Here is a 25,644-nt window from a genome sequence, read left to right on the forward strand (position 1 = left end):
GTTGGGCATCTTTGAAGCAATGTTGGAAAACAAGAAAGAGATGTTTCCTTTTCACTCTGCCCTTCCTATCAGCCTGTACATAACCGTGAGGATATATATACACAAATATCTCAGGCTGCATATGGGTTCTAGTCATCCTCCTTCTCCCCAACAAAAAAAGAAAAAAGCAACTAGATTTCAATCAAACACTTCAAAACTCATACCAGTAACAGGGGTTCAGCTATAACCAAGGAATATTATAAAATTATCAACATGCAAGCAGCTGTTGGTTTGGGGACTGGCACCCCTCTGGGAGGTGGCAGGAGAAGGATACAGAAAGGGCATGGAGAGAAGAGATCAACAGTGGAGAATTCCCACCTAGGCAGAGTGGCTGAGACTGTAGAACTTCTCATGGCTGGTTCACGCTGGAAAGAGTGCAATTCGTGTCCTACATGCTATGAATGATAGGGCAGTCTCCTATGACTGCACGAGGTACGATTATCAGGCCTCCTGCTCATGACCTGTTGTTGTTTTTAACTCTTACTAGGTTAGAAAACAGGATAGCTTTAGGTTGCAGAGATGATCTCCACAAGAGAAAGGCACTAGAGGGGAGCAAGCAGTGGCTTTACTAGGGTAAATATGTCACAGTTGCTGCACTAGACTGAGCTTTCCCAGAAGCTGGTGATTGGCAGGTTTCAAGTAACGGCCAGTGAGGTGTCAGTAATATACCTGTCCCTGACCCCAAAGGTCAAAGTGATAAAAGAGAGGGTATAGGTACGTTTTTCCACTTCCCATTTATGGCTTAAATGATCTCTGAGCATCTCTGTGGTCCTTCCTCATTTACTTAAGATGTTTTAGTCATCCTGGATTTGAGAAAGCAAGGTAAGCATTCTCCCTTTTGTCCCCTAACTCTGAACTGTTCTGGCTTAAAATTTGCCTTTGCTCACTTCCATTCTGCCTACGAGTCTATGGATAGAGCAGCTGGGCATGGGAGTTCTCTCTCTTTGGCCAAAAGAAGCCAAAATTGGATGACTACTTAACACCATCAACCCCAGTAAGCAGACTTGACCAAACAGAAAAGCTAAGCCGAGTGAATTAAAAAGATAGTTTAATCCACAGCTGTTCTATTTGACAACTTTCAAGGTGGGGCTTCCCCAAGAATAACTGTGATATTTATAAAAAGGTTTTTCATGTATAAACACTTTAGCTTATATGTAATTGTCTCACCAACCCTGTGATAGGAATTACGCTCATTGTACAGGTGCCGTTCAGAGAGGCTCTGTGATTTGTCCAAAGTCCTGTGGATACTGAGTGGCTCAGCCAGAACTCAAACCAAGGGCTTCTGACTTCAAATCCTGTGTGTTCTCCTCAAAGACTGAGGGTGCCTAGGGCTGGAGGCACAAGAATCCCAGCACCTTTAGGACAGAAATTGATACAAAATATCCTAGGAGAGTATACATGAGCAGAATTTACAAAAGGAACAGCTTAGGCCTTCCTTAACCTCATCGATGAACCCCCTTTTTGCCATTTCTGCCACTAATACCACCACCACCACCAAATGATCACTATACTACATTTAGTGGTCCATGTTTAATCAGCTCTGGTTCCTAATTCTTTCTATTCCTTTTTTCTTTTTCAGATTAACAGTTAAATTTTTGTTTTAGTTTTATCTAGTCCTTTTAAAGGGATGCTAAATGTGTAGACAGAGCAGCAGTAGTCATGAGAAGCCATGAGAGGAAGTTATTAAAGCTTTGGGCTTTTAAAGTATGTATTAGAATTTCCTTTGAGAGTTCAATCTTTTTAAAAATGCTCTCAACTCCTGGTCTAGGAAAGTAAGAACAGGGAATGAGAGTGCTTAAAAAAAAACTGTCCTATCCCAGGCCAGATGCCTACTCACAGCCCAGTAAAAGTCCTGGGACCTCTAGCCAAGACAAGCTATTTATCTACACCAAAGCAAGGAGTATCTACCCTGCAGAGAAACCCGTGCAAGATGAGGCAGACAGCAGATTTTCACTTGATCAAAAACTTTTGCTACTCTCAACCCCTCCTCCTACCCTCATTCAAAATCTGGACTTCTGTTTAGGTCTGAGACAGTGAGACAAAGCAGCTCCAAGAAATGATGTGTGTAAGGGGAACCCTTCCCTGTTCAACCCTGGAATGCATTCCGTTAGAGACAGCATAAGCCCTCACATATCCTACCTATCCCACTCCTGAACCCCAACTGTGAAGGCAGAAAAGAAAACTGCAGGAACACCATGTTCATCAATCATAGATCTGGGATGCTACAGCTCCCTGACCTGGGCCCCCACTTGAGCTAGGGGAAGAACACCTCATGAAAACAGTCTACCTATAGTTAGGATTTCTCCCAGAGCAAACCTTACTTTTTGGTCCATCGATCTTGGCTCTCACTGTTCTCCTTGCTTCCCACCCCCACTGCCTCCGCATGTGGGCTCAGAAGTCATCATCTAAAGAATTCCACTGCTCACCTCCTGCATAGCAGCACAGCCCCATGAGGCCGCACACCAGATGGAGGGGATAAAAGTACGAGGTCATGGCTTCTAGCAAGAGGCTTTTTCTTAAACTAACCCTGACTCCTGGAAAAGAGGCAGAGCAGGAGAGTGTCGAGTGAGCTGCTGACGACAGCAGCTTCAGAGGTCTTGTATAAAAAGCTAACTGAGCTTTCAGTGGAAATTTCTCTACTCCTGGTCTCATGTCTACTTCTTGAAGGTGTCTGAACAGAATGCAGAGACTGTCAAACCAAAGGGTTAAATCCTGCCCAATTGTAGGGACCTATTCAGCAGGCTGCCATACACATGCTAAGGTGGAGGCCAAACCCTGAACACATAGCCCGTTTCTCCAGGAATGTAACTATGAATAAAGGGAAAGGGTATGGAAGGTGGACTAGAACTCAGGGGAAATTGAAAAGGTTGTCAGTAGGCCTTCAAAATGTTTGTGTATGATACACAGATGGGGATGCAGAAGGATCATCATTCCTAGAACTGTTATGTTTGCTGGGTGACAATGTACAGAAGCAATAATTACAAAGAGACATAACAGTTTAACACTGAGAAACAGAAGTCTCAGAATAAAGGAATCAGGTGAATGAGATTAATCAGGCTTTCTATAGGAGGTGGCTTTTGAGCTGGATTTTTAAAATATAAGGAATGTCCTGGTTGAGAGAAGAGAGAGGAAGGCATTCTAAATAGAAGGAACTGGTTTATGCTGAAACTTAGAAGCAAGAATGTGAAAGCAATATATAAGGAATTTCAAGCAAGTACATATTATATACACTGGAGAATACAGAGAAATTAGAATGCTGAGATCAGGGCTTAAATAATGTGAGGTGACTGCATGTGCCCAGACTGTCAAATGGCTCAGAGTCCCCTATAGAGCCACACAGCATCTTGATCTATGTCAGTAAACACCAGGGCACCTATGGGAAAACACAAGGATGAGTCCATTTGTTACAGATACTGGGACTAGAAGACAGCTACACTGTAAAACCCACAAAATGCTAAGTATCATTAATCACAGTTCCCTATCATTTGAGATTCTGGGGTAAATAAGAGATATCAAATATCCTATCCAGAACTGTGATGCATTAATGTAGGTTTACGGGCCTAGAACCTGACACAAATCAAGCCAAACTCTTAAGAAATTAGAATGTAAAAAAGGAATTCTTTAAAATAGAAAATACATGTTTCTTTCCCTGACTCTCAAACTTAAAACTTGACTGGTCCCCTATATCCCGTTTGGCATACTGGACTTTTGAGGCTAGCACATTCACTATAGCTGCGGCCATACTGAATAGGAAGAGAGCTATGAAAGAGCTTTAGGGACTGCAAAATCAGTTTACTAATAAGTGAGAGGATAGTTCTGGTGTACTACAGGGTGCTAGAGCAACAGCCAAAGACAAGATACAAATTCCGATTTCATAAACTTCGAATTAGGTCTCTGGCTTCTTGCACTTGTTGGAGGTAAAAACAGAGCTATTTATCGGGCTTCTGCCAAGTTTCCTAACTGAACTTTCCTAACCTCTGATGACAAAAACTGCAAGGGCAACCCTGTTCTTCCACAGCATTTGCCTGGTGCCACTTTCAAAAACAGAATATTGAAATGTATGTGTGTGTGTGTATATATACATATATGCATTTATACATATATATGTATATATATAAATTATATTTATGAACATTGAATAAGCCAAAAGGTGAGCAGTATCTTAAATTTTTGCTTTACTTAACTGGCACAATTTAGTTAGTGCTGGAAGGAAGGCAACCATTTAAGTGATAGCATTTGTTGGTATCATCTTGGTATTTTCCTCCTCCCCTAGGCAGTTTATAAAAGGTGATTTCTGAAACCCTTCACAATGGAAAAGCTCAAGGGTTTACATTGAACTGTGACACCACTATGAATTCATTAAGAAGCATGTTTCAGGTTGCACTATAATTTCCCTATGTAACATAAACCCATGGAATCTGACATAAGCTGATTGCTCATGCTGGTTATTTTATTTACATTTCTGAATGGAAGGGACCTCAATACTCATAAAATATCTTACTAACTTATTATTTTTCATCTGTTCTCCCAGAGCAGCTATTATAAAACAGGCATAGAGACATAAGTCTCAACTTGTATGACTGGTTAAGCAACCAGGGAAAAGTTACTGCTCCAAAGCAATTTTTTAGAAAATAATTCAATATGGAGCTTGAGACCAAATGAGATATCATTACTCTAAATGCCATGTGAAAGATAAAAGTTAAAAAAACAGTGTTCATTATCTTCGTTGAAGTCCTATGGAAGTAGGAGGTAGTTCACAGGAACTTAGGGGGTCTGGAGTTTACCTAAGTCTTTCTTTAGAGCCCTAATGTTAGCAGACACAGCCTAGTATAAACGGGAACACAGGTGAACGGATGAGAGTGGGCTCCTCACAACCCAGAAATATGAATGCGCCTCCTCACCAGCATGCTACTAATCAGACTTCTGAAATGGAAGATACCATCATGCATCTAATTCATTATTTGGAGATGTATGTTTTGTTCATCTATCCAAAGAATAATAATTTCCACTTATTCCAGAAGATATAGCAAGCTCAGATAAATTGCTAAAGAAGTAACAATTACCAGTTAACTCCAGAGCCTGATCTGCGGTCTTCTGCCTGTAAGTCTGTGTTCAAATCATCCCACTTTCTTTCTTCTGCTGCCACACTGAGTTAAATCAGTATATTCTTCGACCCTCTAGCCTTGGGCCTACTCTTCTACTCAATATACTTTCATCATTTTACCATATCTAATGATTACATGCCTAACAGGATAAATTCCCCAAGGACAGGTTCTGTACCTATTTTTAAAAATATTTTAATATGTATTTCAAGGTCATATCCCCAATGATCCAGTCAGTACATATACTTGACTGAGCCCAATAAAGATAGGAAATCTTTTTCAGTTGTTTAGAGAGAAAATCTTGGCAGTTCCCCCTGTAAAAATGTAGAATTATTCAGGATTCAGAATTGATCAGCAAAATTCAGCTTAGAAGAGAGGGAAAAGGCAGCTTATTTTAGTACCTTAATCCAATATACTTTTATTATTTTCCTTAATTAACCTGATATATTTTCAGAATCAGTCACTGCAGGGTACAGCTTTGAGATGAACAGTGGGCTCTGGGAAATTCTGAGTGGTTCTTTCCCTTTCTTTCTCACATGTCCACAGAGGTACATGAGCACCTAACTCTTTAGTACCTAACTCTTTAGTCCTAACTCTTTGCTGTCCCATTCTGCTTCTGACATCACACTTTCATTTTCTAAACCAGGATGGTCCTTAGCCCTTATTAATCTGTCATTATTAGGAATGAGAGGATATAAAAGACAAAGATAAAAATGAATAAGTATAGTAGGCTTTAGTCTTAGGGCAGCTACTATATGAATCTGAGGGGTGACACTTCTTATTTCAATCTTGAGTTGTGGAGCACTTCATTTTTTAATAAATTCTAAACTATTCAGATGAACATAATGAATACTGCTGTTTACAAAAACACGAACTTCATCACTTATGTGTAAAGATGAAAGTCTTTCATGTCTGATATCTGAAAAAGAATAAAATAAAGAGACCTCCTTCTATTTCCTCTTGTTTGACTGAAAGGAAAAAGCCTCTATCAGTCTAGATTGACTTTTTTGGGTCACTAAATCTTATGTGAGGCATGTGAAAATAACTCATCAGTCACTTCTAGTCAAATGAATAAATCTCCAAGGATGAACTAATCTACTGTTATGGCAGTAGCCTCTGTCTTACACTAATACATGTCTTGCCTACCTTAAACCCCTTACCACTAGACTATGAGTTATTTGTGAACAGGGATTGCATTTTATATTTCATAAAGGTGCCCAATAAATATCTGCTCCTTGAATGAATGAATGATGAACAAATTCATTACTAGTAACATCTGAATAAAATGAATTCAAACACCAAAAACTTACAGTATTTTACAGGATAATCATTACCATACTATAGCATGTTAAAGAATATTAGTTAACATATTTTTAAATGCTGAGGCTCTTTAAAAACTAAACTTTGAAAACAAATTAAGATAAGCCCTACTGGAGTCTTTTCATTCAATAAGCCAGTACTGAAACAAGAATCTTTTCAGGGTATCCAGGATTCTGAACTGCATGTTCTAGTGCAGGTTTTTGGTTTTGGATTTTTTTAGAGTCAGTATTATAAGAGCTAAATTACACCAAGAGCAAATTAATAAGAAAAGTCTACACAGCTAGGGCTTTGTTGAATAGAATCCCTGAGCTCCCAATAAGGACTAAATCCCAAAGGGATCACAGTCAAGTAAATAAAAAATCCATCTAAATTTTATCAGAGGGCAGAGTTTCAACTTTGAATACCCCAGCAACCAAGGATGAATTATGTATAAGATTAGTAAAGTGCCTTCATCCACGCCCCAGCCAGAGAACATTCTTCTATCTCACTGTGACTGAAGGAAAAATAGCAGTGTATTTGTCTGCCAAGAACAGTTGTGGCTATACTCTAGGTAGGAGTTTAACAACTGAGGGATTAAAATTTAATTGTAAACCTGCTGCTACCTGGCAGTAAAAGCTTGAACTCTGGCATCAGAAAGAAACCGGGACTCCAGCATACTGAATAGATGAAAACAAGAGCTGGCATGTTCCTAACAAAGAGTATGAGAGTATGTTCCCTTCTTAAATTCTGCCCCAAACTGCTTCTTTCTCTGTATATCCTATTTGTAATATGCAAGAGTGCTCAATGGGAATATAGCTCTTTTCTACACTTTGAATAGTACATATACATTTCATTTCCAGAACGCTTGAAATTACAGGATGAGGTTAAAGGGTGATTATGTGGTCTGAATTCTCTGAATATCAGTTCTCTTAATTTTGTTGAGCATCACCTGAAGCCCAAATAATTTCTTTTCTTGAATCTAGCTGTTGAGATGGACATAACGCAATCTTAATATTATTACAGAACTAAGAAAGATTATTTTTTCCTCAAATTCAGATAGAATACCATTAACACCCAATCTTTCAGTGAGGCCTCTTCGGCATTAAGGAACACATCGAAGTTTCCGATGTATTGTTACAACTGCTAGAAGTACATCTGCTACCTAAAAATCCCACTTTAGCAAAACAAAACAAAAAAAAAGCCCCACGAGTTATGTTATTTTAGACCAAAAGTTTATTCTGTTCAGTTAAACTGCCCCTCACAGTCCTTCACAAACTTCACCTTTGATTTTGAAAGAAGAGTGATGTTGAAACATAAGATATAGATTTGTAGTTTATATTAAGACTTTTTTTTTTTACCATTTCAAAGAGTTAATTAAATTCCCTCTGAATCACTATAAATGAGTACCTACTGTTTCTTCAGTATTACCGCACATTTCAGACAGTTAGAAAGGCTGAAGTTCTTTATACAGTTGTGTGACTATGTGATATAAATGATCAAACAGTGTTCTTTCTTAAGTGGTTTACTAGCCAGAACAGGAATGAAATTAAAGTGAATCAGTTTGAAGACAGAAAAGCAAATGTGCATTCTTTATTTTAAAACATCAGAGTTCATCAAATAGGCTTATACTATGAAGAATTTTCCAGGTAGCTTATTTGTCTACTTGTACCTTTGCAATTAACCACTTCTGCAATCTAAGAGCCTTTTCTATTTTCTGACAATCCACATTGGCCTCTTTATTTAAAACTCTTCTCCAAATTCATCTCCTATGGGAAGACACTAGCAAAGCCAATTTACTATCATCACTCCATCAGTCTATATTCCCTCAGCATTACTATATTTGGTTTGAAATTTATTCTTTTGTACTTGTTTTAGTATACGTTGTAAGGTGACATATTTTTGAAACCAAGCATATATATGACTAAAGGGCTATCTATTGTGTGATTTCAAGGAACTCTCTTATCTTTAACGGCTCAAACTTCCTCATCTATTACATTGGAAGATCACAGTCTGTCCTCCAATGCTTCTGGTAAGAATAAATGACAGTGTAAGTATAAACTCTTAAAAAAAGAAAACTAATGAAGTCCATGTTACTCTTGGTTTAGAATTGTAATATATTAAGTAGTTGCACTAATTTAGTTCGTTTGAGCATTAGAAATTTGATTGGTGGGGGGAAGGAGCAACATTCCACTCAAGAAAAAAGCCAAAATAACTATTCCTCGCGATTTTAATTTTCCTCTGTACCCATTATTCTCTCCATTTAGAGGATTATGCTGGGTCTGCAAAACACAAAGATGTTTTCTAAAACAAAACCCAGGAGGTTTCCTAATATGAATTCTAATACCACTAGTGTAATGGGTTTGGAATGAGTGATTTACATCAATATCTGGGCACAGCTCTTCTAAAAACTGCTATGCAGTCCATTTGCCTCAAGTTCTAATAATTAACAATAAATAGTAGAAGTTAGTGACAGGATATCTTAGACTTTGGCAGAGATTTTCACTTTGAGGGGGGAAAGATGATTAAATATACTGCCAAATAAATTCAGGGAGAGCTTTTGTGAACTTCACACTTGTCAAGCACATGTTTAATAGGGAAAGAGGGTGCTTTCCACAAACTTCAAAACTGAATTAAATCCTGGGGAAGGGATACAGACATGCATTAAAAAGTACATTGCCCTAACTTTTATTATTATTATTATTGTTTTTGCCTTTGAAGAGTTCAGTACTTAGAAAATTTGGATAAAGAAGAACATTAGCAATTTCATAAATTTCTCATTCTGGTTCTTTTTGAAGGAGAACAATGAGGATGAAGCATGAGAAATTACCCTTATAAAAAGTAGAGAACAACTTTTCTCTTGCTACAAATATCCCAGTTAATTCAGAAAATCAAAATTGGAATATGCCAGACTGCCCAAGTAAAGACTTTAGCAGCACTAGCAATGGAACAAAAGTGTAAACATTTAAAAATTTTGACCTGTCACGATAGGCTCATTTTATTATCAGGATACTCTCTGGGAAATACCCCAGATATATTACTGTGGAAACAGCATGGTTATAGAAGAGTATTTTACAGGAATTTAAGTTTAGTTACAATTCAAAATGTTTTTAAAACTATATTAGTTCTTGAAAATAATCCATTTTCAAACAAAGTAAAGCAACATTTTAATAGTTTAATTTCTAAATGGGGCCCTATGTATTTAATAAAGAAGAATGCAACTCTCACAGGTTTTTAGTATTAATAAAGTCAGATGAAGAATATAAAAAAACTCTTTTACCTATGAACAGATTTCACATCACTGGTTATGACAATGGAAAATTAGGAACCTTTTAAAATATTTTTTTTCGGGCTTCCCTGGTAGTTCAGTGGTTAAGAATCTGCCTGCCAATGCAGGGGACACAGGTTCAAGCCCTGGTCTGGGAAGATCCCACATGCTGCGGAGCAACTAAGCCCGTGTGCCACAACTACTGAGCCTGCGCTCTAGAGCCTGCAAGCCACAACTACTGAAGTCCACGCGCCTAGAGTCCGTGCTCCGCAACAAGAAGCCCCCGCAATGAGAAGCCCACGCACCGCAACAAAGAGTAGCCCCCACTCGCCGCAACCAGAGAAAGCCCACGCGCAGCAACGAAGACCCAATGCAGTCAAAAATAAATAAATAAAATAAATTAAATTTATATATATTTTTTCTACTGGTATATATCAATATATGGTTATAATTGTCTATCAATTTCTCTAGTTATGAAGACAATCTTTGCCCTGCAAAAAATGATAATTGTGGACAAACCTTCTCAAAAGTTCTGGTCACTGTTCAGTAAAAGACAATAAGCATTTTTATCAGCTTATTATTTTTTAAAATTTAATCTGGGGAGAAAAATGTTAATTATTTTTGGGAAGAGGCTGAAGAAATCCCAGTGAGACATTCTGTAGAGAGGTCTTTTGTTAGTATAACATCTGACCTTCTATATCTTTGGAAATCATGCAAACTTGGCTAATGTAGTACTTAAAGAATTAATCAAGCAGATTGTTAGGCCCTAGTTACAGTGGAGCCAGCCAATTATGAGTTGCTCAGAAATTCATCACTGGCCTGTCTAACCACATTTTCCCACATAAAGATTAGTAGAAATATGTGGAAACTGGGCCCATTCCCACCCCAACACAGCTACAATATGTGTTCAGTGAAACAAATTTTAACCAAGTTTTGCCTTAGTGAAACAAACAATTTATTTGGGAATCTTTTTGATTTCTGTCTTTACCCATAACATCTTTTCTGCCAACATTGCAAAGGCTGCCCCATTTAGTTAAAACACAACTAGGGATTTTTATATTCAAACACACTTGTGAATTCAAAGCACTAAAAAGTCACATGCCACAAGCCTGAATTTATCAGTAAGTTAATGAAATTCCCAAAGACCATCTTCAGTCTTTTCACTGTTGTAATATGCCCTCTCAAGGCTTACTAAGAAGAAAGCTTTTCTTGCAAGAGAGAAATGAAAGAGGCCAGAGTAGATGAAGATTGGTTCTCTAAGGAGAGGGCAGTGCTGCTCTTAAATAAAGAAGCGCCTTTCAGATAAGCAGAATCAGATTCCAGTTCATTGGTTTGCTGGCTACCCTTACTTTGAACTCTCATATTTAACCCAGCAGGCTTCAAAGCAGGTGAGAAAGTGATCTACCACTTAAAAGCAATTTTTCCTTTTTCAGGAATTCTGGTCTTAAGAGAATATCAACTCTGATATCAGCACATTCCACATCTCCAGGGATTTATGCAATTTTTTTTTCATTGCTCTATGTCTAATATCCGGCGAGGAGAAAAATCAGGAAAAAGTCCTAACTTGCTGAAAATGAAGTCTTCTTCCATATAGCTTAATATCATGCAAAAGAAGAAGGGGCACTAAAACCACTGACCATTCTAATGCATTCCCTTCCATTTATCTAAATCTGATGTTCAGTGAGGATTATTAAAAATCATTAATCCCTAGTGCCTTGCTTCACAAAAAGGCAATTTTTGTAACAAATGCATTTTAACAAATTCAAACTGAATTTACTCTAGCATGTGAGCTAATACAAAAAGATATTAGATGAGGAAGAGACAATGGCAACAATGGAAGGAACTTAGGAAATTTTCTTAAATTGCTTTGCCTTATTAAATAGAAGAACAAATATGTTTCAAAGATTCTTCATTGATTTCTGTACTTCACTGATACTGTACTTGGCTATCAAATATCTGACCTAACTGAAAATTTTAACACAGGCAATTTGCAACTTATCAATTGGTTCTGCTCTATAAGGCACTTTGCTAGTGCCTAGTGCCTAGAATTTGAAACATTTCTCCACTTTCTGGTACACATAATGTACCAGAAGTATAGTACTAATAGTATCGTTTAAATGATACTTAACCACCATTTCTATGGAAAAATGCATTTTGAGTTTACTAGTAGAACATGGCTCCTCCAAACATGAAGGGGGTAGGGTTTCCCACTGTAGCTGCACTTTGGTGATGATGATGACAACGACAATGGCAACAACAGCTAACACCTAGTTTTTACTGTCAGCAGACACAGTTCTAAACACTTGATAAATTTTAAACTCATTTAACCCTCAAAAAAACCCATAAGGCAGTACTATTCTCATTTTACAATGCAGGGTTGGGGGGTGGAATGTTAAGCAACTTACCCAAGGTGGCACAGCCAATAAGTGTCAGGGCTGGAATCCAAAGCAAAGCAGTCTGGCTCCAGAGCCTATGTTCATAACGACTCTACAATCCTACCCCTTCTCCACCTTGATAAGGTGGCACTACCCAGGAATTCTAAATTCTTCTTATTGGGGGTAGAGTAAAGCAGGACTTCTCAAGTTTTAAACGTGTATATAGGATCACCTGAGGATCTTGTTAAAATGCAGATTCAGGAAGGCTGGAGTGGTACCTGTGGTTCTGCGTTTCTAACAAGTTCCTGGGTGATGATGGTAATGCTCCTGGGGCAGAGACCACACTATATATATATATATATATATATATATATATATATATATATATATATTTGTGTGTGTGTGTGTGTGTGTGTGTTACGCAGGCCTCTCACTGTTGTGGCCTCTCCCATTGCGGGCCTCTCCCCTCCGGACGTGCAGGCTCAGCGGCCATGGCTCACAGGCCCAGCCGCTCTGTGCACATGTGGGATCCTCCCAGACCGGGGCACGAACCCGCGTCCCCTGCATTGGCAGGCGGACTCTCAACCAGTGCACCACCAGGGAAGCCCGAGACCACACTATATTAAGTGGTGAAGAAGCAGAATTTGAGCCTCTAGTTTTCTTGCTGTCTGTTGAGGTATTTGTATATTGAGTTTATAAGCTGGAGTCTGCCTATACTATAATCATTTCCCATTAATTCTTAAATGGAAACTGCCCTTGGAACTGCTGCATAACAAATATTGGTTTGCAGGTACTTTCAGTAAATATTTAACTTTTAGGAATTTAAAATGTACATGTAAAGGCCACAAGGATAAAACGTGGCTGTAAAAGTTTGCTGTCAGGCACATTTTAAACACTATACACTACCAACAAATACCAAAAGATAGAAAACAAATGCCTGTTTATTGTTCATCAACTAGAATCACAGTAAATTAATAACTTTTGGTCTAAAAAAGAAGATTCCACTTTCAAATGTGTAATTATTCATTCTCGGACACTGCTAGGAGCTTGTGCTATGCAATCTTAAAGGCTCTTCTGATGCATCAGAGATCTCTTAGGTAAAGGCAGACACTATATATATACTATACATACTAACACTGATGAATAGAGCAAACAGTGAGTACACTGCACATTAACTTTAGCCAGTACCCCATGGCAGTACACTACTAACAATGACTACATCTCTACTCCAGATTCTAGATCTTCCTCCTCTCTCTATTTTACCTCCTTCCCACTGCCCTGAGAGAAACCCAAGGATCATCTCTCCCACTGCTTTCCTGTGATCTCAAATACACAGCTGCATATTTTTTTCCGGTTGTTAAATTGACAAGATTCTCTGTCTAGTCCATTTTTTTCCATGCCAGATTACACTGTGAAGTCATTTCAGTTTGAGACACACTTGCTCCCCAGTCAGCACCACTGCAAGCAACAGAGTTATGGTATGATCACTAAGCTTTCTCCTTATACTAAAAGGAAGCAGAAGAGTCAGTTTCCAACCCAAATATCTATACTCCCTGAACACAGTAAAAAGTCATCCTTCTTGAAGCCTGACCCAGAATCAAGTGTAGTCTCAGACTCCTAGGCCTACAGCCAGTGGCAACTTAACACATTATACAGTTGACCTTCAGGGGAAAAGAGAAACCAGTGCTCTCACTACTGGTGCCAGAAGAAAACCAACTAATCTTTAAGGCAAAAAATAAACTCCTAATGCAGGAAAAGAAAGTATGAGGAAACAGGGAGTTAGAATGGAGGCACATAGACAAAAATATAGAAATTACATTACCAAGTAAGGCCTAGTATTTCTATGGTTCTCAGTGCTTTTCTATTTGGGAATATAATGAATTAACATTTTCTTTTGGGGTTTGAATTCTTATTAGTTGGTAAAAATACAAAGATATACAAGACACATTTTTTAAAAGGCTTGGAGACTTACAGGGACTTATCTTTGGTAATTTTGCTTTGAGCCAGTGACATTAATTAACAGGTTTATGTAGAAAAGTAAAAAATCATGGGATACTCTCTCTAATATCAGTCCTCAAATACTTTCTGGACCTGGGTCCAGAAATGGGGAAGCAGTTCAAAACTAAAGGGTAAAAATAAAAATAAAGGTCTGTACATGGTTCTACACCCAAGGTTGGGAGATCAATAAGAACATGTAGATATAAAAACAGGGAGAAATTTTGAGTAAAGAGGCGCATTCTGAACCCAGGGCAAATGTCGCAACTGTCCCACCTTACCTACTTATTCTTCATCCTAGTTGCACTCTTGAATTTAACGTTCACCAAATCCTGAGAACTAATGATTTCATTTAAATGGAAAAATCAAAAGGCTTCTGTACAAAACAAGGGATTTTTTTTAAATGCCGAAGAAAATGCATTTAAAAGGTGTGGATTATTCTTTAGCTAGTAACAAGGGCTATGCTTACCACCAAAAGTGATCTACAAAGACCAACTTTATAATGTTATGCCATTGTATTCTCTAAACTTCTAAGCAACAAAAATACAGCTCAAATCACCAAAATCTTATGTTTGACATATTTATGGCAGCAACTTTACAAATCAATTCCTGTAATTTACTATAACAAATATCTTCACTGCTCAGCTGGTTAAGCACAAACAGATCAGAGATGGTTTCTTGTGTGTTTTACAAATACTCTGCACAAGTCCTTGAGATCATACTTACAGCTTTAGCAAAAACACCCATGATTTCAGGAAACTGGTGTGTGAGAAGAGCTATCATTGCTGTAGAAGAACATAGTCCTGCTGTGAAATGGATGAAAAAAGGAAGCTCCTTCTTTGGGTAAACAGAAACATGATGAAACGCTGCAAGGGAGAAAAGACAGAAATGGATTTTATTTCAGAATACAGTGTAAGCCAGTTTTAATATTTTCAAATGAAATCCATGTATAAAAACTAAAAAGGAAAATGTTTTTTAAAAAAAGAACAAGAAGTCTCTGGTCAAGCAAGGGAGAAAGAAATTATCCATTATTTTCTCTAGTGTCAACAGAACACCTACATAGCCAGACGACTGCTGGGAACTGGGAATAGGATGGCACTGTGGGAAAGAACAGTAATTGTAGTCATGCTGAGGTGGTTTTGAAGAAGAGCTTTGTCACTTATTAGCTGTGTGATATTGAATAAGTTGCTAAACCCTCTAGTAGTTGCTATGGAATTGTTATGATGAACACTATAAGCCCTTTATAAAGGTGTTGTTATAATTTTGATCTTTGGGAGCTCAGAGATAAGTATAGAGATCAAGAGACAGACGTGTGGTTGGAGATTTACCAGAACAATAAGTTAACAATTTTACCCAGTTATTAATAAGTGTCCTATATGTGGCATTTCATTGAGCACTGTAAAAATCTAACCAGAACACCAAAGCCCTAGGATTCTGAACATATATGGAGTCCCTTGTCTTATTTTACCACATTCGCAAATTTACTCAGGTATTCTTTTTCTAATGATTGGATATTTCATTACCAATAGTATTCAGGTAGTTTTATGTTATTTGAAATTTGAAAATACTTGAATAACAATGCTGAGAGGAGCCTATTACAATGACTGGCAGACAGTAGGTACTCAATAAATGTCTGTTAAACTGAGAGTTATTCTGGGACTTCAGTTGACTGCTCAGGGTTGGACACAAACCTAGGAATTCCTGATGTAATATCCTGCATAAGTAAGGAATGACTAATTCAGTGCTGAATCGAGGTCAGCTATAAATTTAACTTTTTAAAACATAATGATTCACAGGGAAGATTACACCTAAGTTTCCTTCAGTAGCCAGGATTTTTTTTTATGTCTTATACTATCTTCAGAAAGTATATACCAAAAAGCAAACTCATTAAAAATCCATAAAATTTCCAGAGCCTTGAGTCATGTTTAAAGTAAAAGCACACCAAGTCTGAATTTTTTTAAGTTAGAAACATTAGAAGCTGTGGACAACATTGTGCTTTCAGCACCCAAAAAAGCAGCAGTTCCTCCTGCTCTGTCCCTCAGCCATTAGAGGCCAACTTCTTCCAGCAAATCAAAAGATACAAACCATATTTGCAAAAACAGGGAACAAATACTTATATGTGCCAATGGTTACTATAATTGCTTTTGTGTGAAAGACAGCACAATTAATAATATTAATTAAACTGTAGCATTTTGTGGCTCACAAAGTGCTTTAATTTATATTAGTTTATTTTTTTTCAATAACCCTAGGAGACAGATAGTATTATTCCTACTTTTTAAGGTAGAAAACTATATAGCTTTAATAGGATAATTTTCTAAAATGTGAAATTTTTATACTGTAGGAGAGATCCAATTATTTCTTTTTGGATTGCTTTCCGCAGATTCATTTGTCAGTCAATGTTTGGCTAATACATCAAAATAATGGATGACTAGTACAGAAACACTCCCTTGGAAGTAAAGTTCAAATTTCATCACTGGCTTGTAGAGAAAAATTTATCAGGAGGCATAAAAGACAACTAAATAGCTATGTGAACTAAGGGAATAGTTCAAGTCTGAACTTATGAGGTTCATAAGCAAATTCCAGAATGCTGTAAGTCATATCAAGGTTGAAGGAGAATTGAAAACAAAAAACATTAAGTACTCCTGGGTATTAAAACTCTACATTATTAAAACTTTGTTCATTCTATCATAGTCAAAGACAGAAAAATACTCTAAGAATATACAATATAATCAAACTAAAACCCCCAGAATATCCCTCCTCTCCTACCTTCTAGAATTTGCAAATGAGTAGAACCCTAGAAATAATAAAGCCCTGCCAAAAAGCAAGCTCTCTTCTTGTAGCCTATGGCTCTGACAATACATAACAATAACAACCTTGATTTTATTCACATTACTATGAAAGACGGCCTTATATCAGTCAACCTCTGTAACGACTGGAGGGGGGGGCATAATTTTAGGCTAAATGTATTAGCCTAACATAATACACTCTTGTATACTGATGTTCCGCAATTAAAGATTCGTTCCTTTGCCTTAAATATCCTTGTTCCCATTAAAATGGAAAAACAATACCTACTATCACCACCGTAATAGTAAAGGAAAAATTTCTAACCCTAATGACCTTCTAATTGCTGAAGTCAATGGATTCTTCTCAGTAATTACCTTATTAAATACCTCAGATACTCCTCCTCACTTGGAAATTTTTTCCTCCTTTTAGTTTCTAGGTTATCTAGTTCTGGTTCTTGTCCTGTCTCTCTGACCACTCTTTCACTGAATCTTCTGACTCCTTATCGGCCACCCATCCCTTAGACATTTTCATCATGGTTCACCCTTAGTTTACTTCTCACACTCTTCACAGTTTCCCTTAGTGATCTCATTCATGCCTAGAAAATGAGGACTCCCAAGTCAAGTTTTGTGATGTAGAGAGATGCAAAGGGAATGAGATATTTTGGCAATTTTGTTTACTTGACCTGATCCTGTCCCTGCGCCACAGCTGATTGGATCAGGGATGAACACCTGGTAAATGTGATTTACTCTCCCAGAAGTTTTAGAAGTGGGATTGAGATATTTTTCATTCTGTATTATTTGCCTGAACTGATGACATGTAAACTTAGGGCTGTATGGGGGTATCAAGTATGGCTACATGAGTGTCTAACAAGGGAAAGCCAAACTGCAAAGATTAAGATATAAAAATGAAGCAGATACACTGAGAGAAGCAGAAATGAGAGCTCATACAAAGAAAAGATGGAGTTGGGGAATGAAAAAAAAAAAAGTGAGAATAGGAGAGGCTGAAAAACGCAGTCAGAGACAGAGATATACAGACAACTGACTCCTGGAAATCCTGATAGCCTTCTAGTTTCTGGTTCTAGTCTCTTCTGAGGTGCAACTCTAATTGTTGCCTTTGGGTTCCTTGAGATAATCCAGTCTTCTTCCAACAAATTCTCTTTATTTTAAAGCTAGTTTCAAGTGGCTCTCTTATACCCAAAGAATGCCTGCAACATTTACTATTTATATAACATATATATTTAATAATATACATATTATATATAACTTACAAATATATCTTAGCCCCATATATGTAGAGATAACAAAATATAAAGGCTATGTATGTATATGTTAAATAGATTAAATAATAAAATATTTAAGCATATACACACCTACATACACACACACGGATGTGTGCAACATACTCAAAAATAAAAAACCCTGGGAGAAAAATATAAGCATACTCAAATTCCATAATCTCTCCTAAATTTTTATCTATCTGTTTGAACTTTTCAGCTCATTAAGTCTGATGTTGTAAAAATGCAACTTTTCTTCCTAGACTTCAGTTCTAATGGACCCAGAATTGTAAAAACTGTGGTATAGATTGATATCGTAAGAGGAAACTAGCGATTATAACTTTCAGCATACTTACCTATCAGTTAAATTTAAAAAAAGGAAAATTAAACAGAAATTTACCAGCTCACAGAGAAAAAGAGTGAGTGGATGATAAGGCAGCTGAGACAAAAAAAAAAAAAAAATAGTACAGACTATTCTTTCAAAAGTTTGGCTTCCTGAAAGCAGGAACTAGATGAAAACACTCTCAGCAATCATAACCCGATGTATTTCTGGTTCTCCTCCTGACTCTTTGACTGCTCTTTTTAAAACTGAGAAGTATAGTCCCTCCAACTTCACTCTTCTTTGTAAAGATTGTTTTGACTGTTCTGGGTCCTTTACTTGGCAATATAAATTTTGGGATCAGCTTGTCAACTTGTAGGAATTGTACTGAATTTATAGATCAATTTGAAGAGAACTGTCATACAAATTATACTGGGTCTTCCAATCCATAAACGTGGACTGTCTCTCAATTTACTTAGATTTTCTCAGCAGTATTTAGTGGATTTTAGTATACAAGTCTCACACTTCTTTTGTTCAATTTATTCCTAAATTGTTTGTTCTTTTTGATGCTACTGTGATTAGAACTGTTTTCTAATTTTCATTTTGGATTGTTCATTGCTGGTATATAAATAAACGACTGAGTTTTGTATAATTACATCCTGCAACCTTGCTGAACTTGTTTATTAGTTCTAATAGTACTTTTATGGATTTCTTGCACAGAAGATCATGTCACCTGTGAATAAAGACAGTTTTACTTCTTTCTTTCGAACATGAACGCCTTTTATTTCTTTTTCTTGCTTGACGGCATTAACTAGAACCTCTAGTACAATGCTGAATAGAAGAAAGCAGACATCCTTGTCTTGTTCCTGATCTTAGCAGGAAAGCATTCAGTCTTTCACCATTAGGTATGATCTTAGCTGTGGGTTTTTCATAGATGCTCTTTATCAGGTTGAGGAAGTTCCCTTTTATTCCCAGTTTGTTCAGAATTTTTATCATGAATGGGTGTTAGATTTTTGTCAAATGCTTTTCTGCATCTATTGTCCTTTATTCTATTACATTTTCAGATGTTAAAGAAACCTTGCATTTGTGAGGTAAAGCCCAATTGGTCATGGAATATAATCCTTTTTACATGTTGGTGGATTCAGTTTGTTAACATTTTTTTGAAGATGTTTGTGTCTATATTCATGAGAGATATTGTTCTATAGCTTTCTTGTAATGCTTTTTGTTTGATTTTGGTGTCAGGGTAATGCTGGTCTCACAGAATGAGTTGGGGAGTGTTCCTCCTTTATTTCTTAAAAAGAGTTTGTGAAGGATTGGTATTATTTCTTCTTTAATTATTTGTAAGATGCCCGCTTTTTTTTTGCAGTACGCGGGCCTCTCACTGTTGTGGCCTCTCCCATTGCGGAGCATGGGCTCCGGACGCGCAGGCTCAGCGGCCATGGCTCACGGGCCCAGCCGCTCCGTGACACGTGGGACCTTCCCGGACCGGGGCACGAACCCGTGTCCCCTGCATCGGCAGGCGGACTCTCAACCACTGCGCCACCAGGGAAGCCCTTTTTTTTTTTTTTTAGTATCTTTAATCTTTGTGTCCTTCATTGCATCTAGCACAGGGTTTTACCCAAAAAATATGCAGAAAAAAAATATGCAGGAATGAACTAAATTATGCAACTACATCCAAGAAGTGGCTAAAACAGTATTTAAACAGCATCCTGAATTTCAACCAGAGGTACTTTTAAAATGGGAGAATACTATGAAAAACAATCTCATAACTAATTTTAAATTTAGGAAAACTTGAATATTTACTTACGAGGTAATAGCTCTCTATCAGCAGTCTCTGTGCAGCTGGGATAAGGATAAAATAGATGGCCTTTCTCTAGTGGGTATGGAATCATTCTAAAAGCTGAGTGAAAAATAAAATACATATGTTGACATTCAATTCAATCTCACTTTCATCCTCTACTACAATCAAAGCTATTTTGGAGACGTACTTTTATTAAATTTTCACACAGCGTTTTATTTTCTTTTTTACAGAGATATTTTAGATGAAAGAAACAAAGTATGCAAAGGAACAAATGAGGAGAAGAATAAGATCTATGTAGAGAATCATGAATGGTCTGGCTGAAATAAAACTAAAGGGAGTAATGGATGGTAAGACTAGCTGTGTCCTTCTTGCCTCAGTCTCCTTATCACAAACACAATAGACTTAACTCTCCACGTGTGAATTCCACTTCTTAGGGAAATCACGTTAACTGTTGTAGTCATAACTACTGGCAACCTAAGAGTTCTCAATGGCTCCTAACTTCATATGTGAGCTGTCATCAAGTTTTCTGTGAGCTTAATTTAGATCAGGGGTCACCAAAGTATCTAAATTAAGTACCTAAAGGGATCACCTTTGGCCAGACCTGGCCCACTGTTTTTGTAAATAAAATTTTATTAGAATACAGCCATGCCTGTTCGTTTATATATTATATAAGGCTGCTTTCATGCTATAAGTGTTGGGTAGTTGTAACAGAGACTATGGCCCACAAAAACTAAATATTTACCATCTGGCCCTTTACAGAAAAAGTTTACCCATCCCTCATCTAGATTATCATCAACTCCTACAAACTTCTGAAATCCTTATTGACCTACTCAACTATCAAAGATGAGATAAGGTTTTTGTTTTTCCCTTAGTCCTTGGCTCTAAAAACTTTTGTTAAAATATGGATTTTGTTTTGCTACAATAAAATATAGTGATTTTTCCAAAGTCACAGAGCAAATCAGTGGCACTAGGAAATCATTCATCAAGATGATTATTCATGAAATACAGAATAAATCATATACTTATTGAAAACTTCCTATGTGCCAAGCAGAACACTAGGCACTGAAGACACATACAAGGTGAATGAGATAGAGCACCTGGTTTTGAGAAGTGTACAGACTACTGGAGAAAAAGCAAAAGAAAGTCTAATTACCCCAAAACATCCAGCTCCTCAGTTTTAGTAGTCCCGCTTTCATTAATCTGTATATTGTCAGTATCAAGCACAGTGTCTGACCTCAGCAAGAATGCAGAGGTTCCCAAATTTTCTTGGTTCAAGGACATGTGGTGTCCTTCGTGTCTCAGTAATTTGCTATTGATGCCCCTACACTGAAAGAAATATCTAACAATTCCACTTATTAAGTAGTGGGTCTGATCAACTTCAAAAGTTTTTGTTCTAACAACTTAGCAGCGATATGAAAAAAAATACACATAAATTAATGAAAATAATAGTTATTTTATTTTTAAATAACCATCATTTCTTCCTAATGGGATATATGAGCCTGTTGGGCACTGCATAATTTCTCGAACCTTGGAATCACACTGGACACCACTATCCTCATTTCCTGTGTGGTACTTCTTTTAATCACAGCAACTAACAAAACCCAGCTTTGCAAAGCTATGACAACACTGAAAAAACATAGAGAATGGAGAGCTGTCTAATATTGAAACTGTGAACTATCTAGAGCTACAGTTTGAATGGTGTATTGCTATGTTTCTACTAAAAATTTAAAATATCCCATGGCACTCTTGTGAATTTGCTATAATACCCAAAGGTGCCTCAATGCAAACTTTGAGGAGGTTAACCAACTTTAGTGAATGAACATTGAATTTATTTTTGAATTTTCACTGACAGGTGATTTTAAGAAGTTACAAATGAGAGAGATCTGGTAGTTACTGGAAAATAATCCACTTCTCCAAAGAAACGTACGAATAGCCAATTAACATATAAAAAGATGTTCAACATTACTAATTATTAGGGAAATGCAAATCAAAATCAAAATGAGACACTACTCCACACCCATTAGGATGCTATTACTAAAAAATCCAGGAAATAACAAGTATTGGCAAGGATATAAAGAAAGTGAAACCCCTGTGCATTGCTAGTGGAATGTAAAATGGTTCAGCTGCTATAGAAAATAGTATGGTGGCTCCTCAAAAGTTTAAACACAAAATTATATGATCTAGCAATTCCACTTCTAGGTATACACCCAAAAGAAATGAAAGCAGGAACTTGAACAGATATTTATGCACCCACGTTCATAACAGCATTATTCATAATAGTCAAAAGGTAGAAACAGCCCAAATGTCCATTGATGGATGAATGGATAAACAAAATTTTGTATACACTTACGATGGAATATTACTCAGCCTTAAAAAAGAATAAAACTCTGACACATGCTACAACATTATGGTAAGTAAAATAAGCCATATATAAAAGGACAAATATTGTATGATTCCACTTATATGAGATACCTAGAGTAGTCAAACTCATAGAGACAGAAAACAGAATGGTTACCAGGGGACTGGGGAGGAGGGAAGATTGGGGAGTTAATTGTTTAATGGGTAGAGAATTTCATTTTGGGTGATGAAAAAATTTGGGGGAAGGATAATGGTGGTTGCACAACAATGTACATGTATGTCACTGAACTGTACATTTAAAAATGTTTAAAATGGTAATTTTAATGTGATATGTATTTTACCACAATTTAAAAAAAATTTTAAAGAATCGAGTTGATATCAGTAATGAGGAAATTAGTTTCATGTTGTACACATCTCAAAACAAAACAAAACAAAAATCCAATTTTTAAAATATTAGAATAGCTAACCACATTAAAAAACTTATAAATGAAGGGATATAAGTTTCCATTCTTTCCTTATAAATACTTAATTTAAGTGAACATATAGCAGAATACCCAAACAGTTTCTCATTCTGCTTTTCCTAAATGTGGCATTAATATAAGCACATTACATGTTTCTTCTACCAGTAAACCAATAAACACCACTGAGTTCACTTTGAAACCAATCTGAACAAGTCCTTAAAGAAACTCACAATCTCATTACAAAAAGACTGCCTGTGAATGGAATAATTAGTCAGAAAGATTAGTGTTACATTTGGAAAAGAATACTTACTGCCTTCCCATGTACACTGTAACAGATTAAGAGCACCTTCTATTCGCTTCCAGTGCTGAAGATGAAAGAAAGCATAGGCAATTGCTTCACTATCGCCCCGTTTCAGAATGTGTTCTGGAGGTAAAATGAGACTTTTCATCTCTAGTAAATACTAGAAAAATAACACACACACATAGACACACCACAGAAAAAAAGGAAAATTATGCTAAATTCAAATATCCACAAAAGTGTAGATTCAAATTTTATAAAGTTAATTTGATTTAAAAAACAAACAAATATTAAGCTAGTTGAAATGACATGAAGGTCCTACTGACAAAATGCTTATATAAATGCAAATTCCAAAGATCAGAACATTCCTATAGGTAAAAATAAGGTAATAAATGGCTTATGTGTGACTTTACTAAACACAAATGGAAACTCAAGCTGAGGAAATAATGTTGGAGGAAATTACTTACTTTTCCAAAAAAGAATAAGTGTAAAAAATTATAAAACACAATTTTGGAATAACACATTGTGGCAACATTCGATATTTTTTCTTTATTTCCCTTCTATAGTGAAGGAATTTAATTGTTAAGAAGTTCAATTAAATTAATATTTACTGAGTGCAAATCACTATGCTTGTTAGGGAATGCCAAAACACTATTCTCTAGAGCTTCCTAAGGTAATGAGAAAGACAGATTTCTTTTTCTATTTTCTCGGCTGCACTACACGGCTTGTGGGATCCTAGTTCCCTGACCTGGGATTAAACCTGGGCCCCTGGCAATTGAAAGCGCAGAGTCCCAACCACTGGACCGCCAGGGAACTCCCGAGAAAGACAGATTTATTAAGTTAAAAATTTTAACCAAACTGGGACTTCCCTGTGGTCCAGTGGTTAAGAATCCACCTTCCACTGCAGGGGATGCAGGTCTGATCCCTGGGTGGGGAACTAAGATCCCACATGCCTCGGGGCAACTAAGCCCCGCGTGTCACAGCTACTGAGCCTGCGTGCTCTAGAGCCCATGCATCACAACTAGAGAGCCTGCATGCTGCAACTACTGAGCCCATGCGCTCTGGAGCCGGCGCGCCACAATGAAGGGCCTGCACACCACAAGGAAAGATCCCACATGCTGCAATGAAGATCCCATGTGATGCAACTAAACCCTACGCAGCCAAATTAAAAAAAAAAAATTATAACCAGACTATGTTAAGTGTTTCACTAGAGGTATAGATGTATATAGGAATATGGATAGGAGGTATTAATTTTTTAATTTAGTTTTTAATAACAGCTTTATTGAGATATAGTTCGCATGCTTTACAGTTCACCCATTTAAAGTCCACAGTTCAATGGTTTTTAGTATGTTCACAGATATGTGCAACCATCACAATTTTAGAACATTTTCATCACTTCAAAAGGAAACCCCAAATGTACATTGGTGCAGCCTCTATGGAAAACAGTATGGAGGTTCCTCAAAACAACTAAAAATAGAGTTACCATATGATCCAGCAATTCCATTCCTGGGCATATATCTGGAGAAAACTATAATTCAAAAAGATTCATGCATCCCAATGTTCACTGCAGCACTATTTACAATAGCCAACCTAAAAGTTGACAGATGAATGGATAAAGATGTTATACATATATACAATCGAATACTACGCAGCCTTAAAAAAGAATGAAATAATGCCATTTGCAGAAACATGGACGGACCTAGAGATAATCATACTAAGTGAAGTAAGCCAGAAAGAGAAAGACAAATACCATATGATATCACTTATATGTGTAATCTCAAATATGACCCAGGGACTTCCCTCGTGGTCCAGCGGTTAAGAATCTGCCTTCCAATGCAGGGGACGCAGGTTCGATCCCTGGTTGGGGAACTAAGATTCCACATGCCGTGGGGAAACCAAGCCTGCATGCCACAACTACAGAGCTCACGCGCTCTGGAGCCTGCATGCCACAACTACAGAGCCCACGTGCTCTGGAGCCTGCATGCCACAACTAGGGAGAAGCCCACATGCCGCCAACGAAAGATCCCCCATGCCATAACTAAGACCTGACACAGCCAAAAATAAAATAAATTTTAAAAAATAATAAATAAAATAAAATAAAATATGACCCCAGTGAACTTTTATGAAACAGAAACAGACTCATGGACATAGAGAACAGACTTATGGTTGCCAAGGGAAGAGGGGGTGGGGGAGGGATGAATTGGAAGTTTGGGATTACCAGATGCAAACTATTATATAGAGGATGGATAAACAATAAGTTTCTACTATATAGCAC

The 25,644-nt window shown here is 37.1% G+C and overlaps 1 protein-coding gene across 11 annotated transcripts in view; it reads right to left on the bottom strand.

Annotated features, from left to right (window-relative positions):
• Positions 1–25,644, bottom strand: part of ST7L (suppression of tumorigenicity 7 like) — a 150,839-nt gene that overhangs the window by 71,312 nt on the left and 53,883 nt on the right. For 8 of the 11 annotated variants that reach the window (XM_067727273.1, XM_067727268.1, XM_067727270.1 and 5 more), the window contains 3 exons: positions 23,382–23,532; positions 20,259–20,351; positions 14,802–14,941 (listed from right to left, as the gene is read on the bottom strand). In XM_067727273.1, coding sequence (XP_067583374.1) covers positions 14,802–14,941; positions 20,259–20,351; positions 23,382–23,532 — 384 coding nt within the window. Of the gene's footprint in view, positions 3,413–14,641; positions 14,942–20,258; positions 20,352–23,381; positions 23,533–25,644 lie in introns of those variants that run through there. The other 3 variants (XM_067727271.1, XM_067727269.1, XM_067727266.1) reach the window with 3 other exon arrangements.

Source organism: Pseudorca crassidens, chromosome 2 (assembly GCF_039906515.1).
Source record: "Pseudorca crassidens isolate mPseCra1 chromosome 2, mPseCra1.hap1, whole genome shotgun sequence".
Classification (NCBI taxonomy): Eukaryota; Metazoa; Chordata; class Mammalia; order Artiodactyla; family Delphinidae; genus Pseudorca; species Pseudorca crassidens.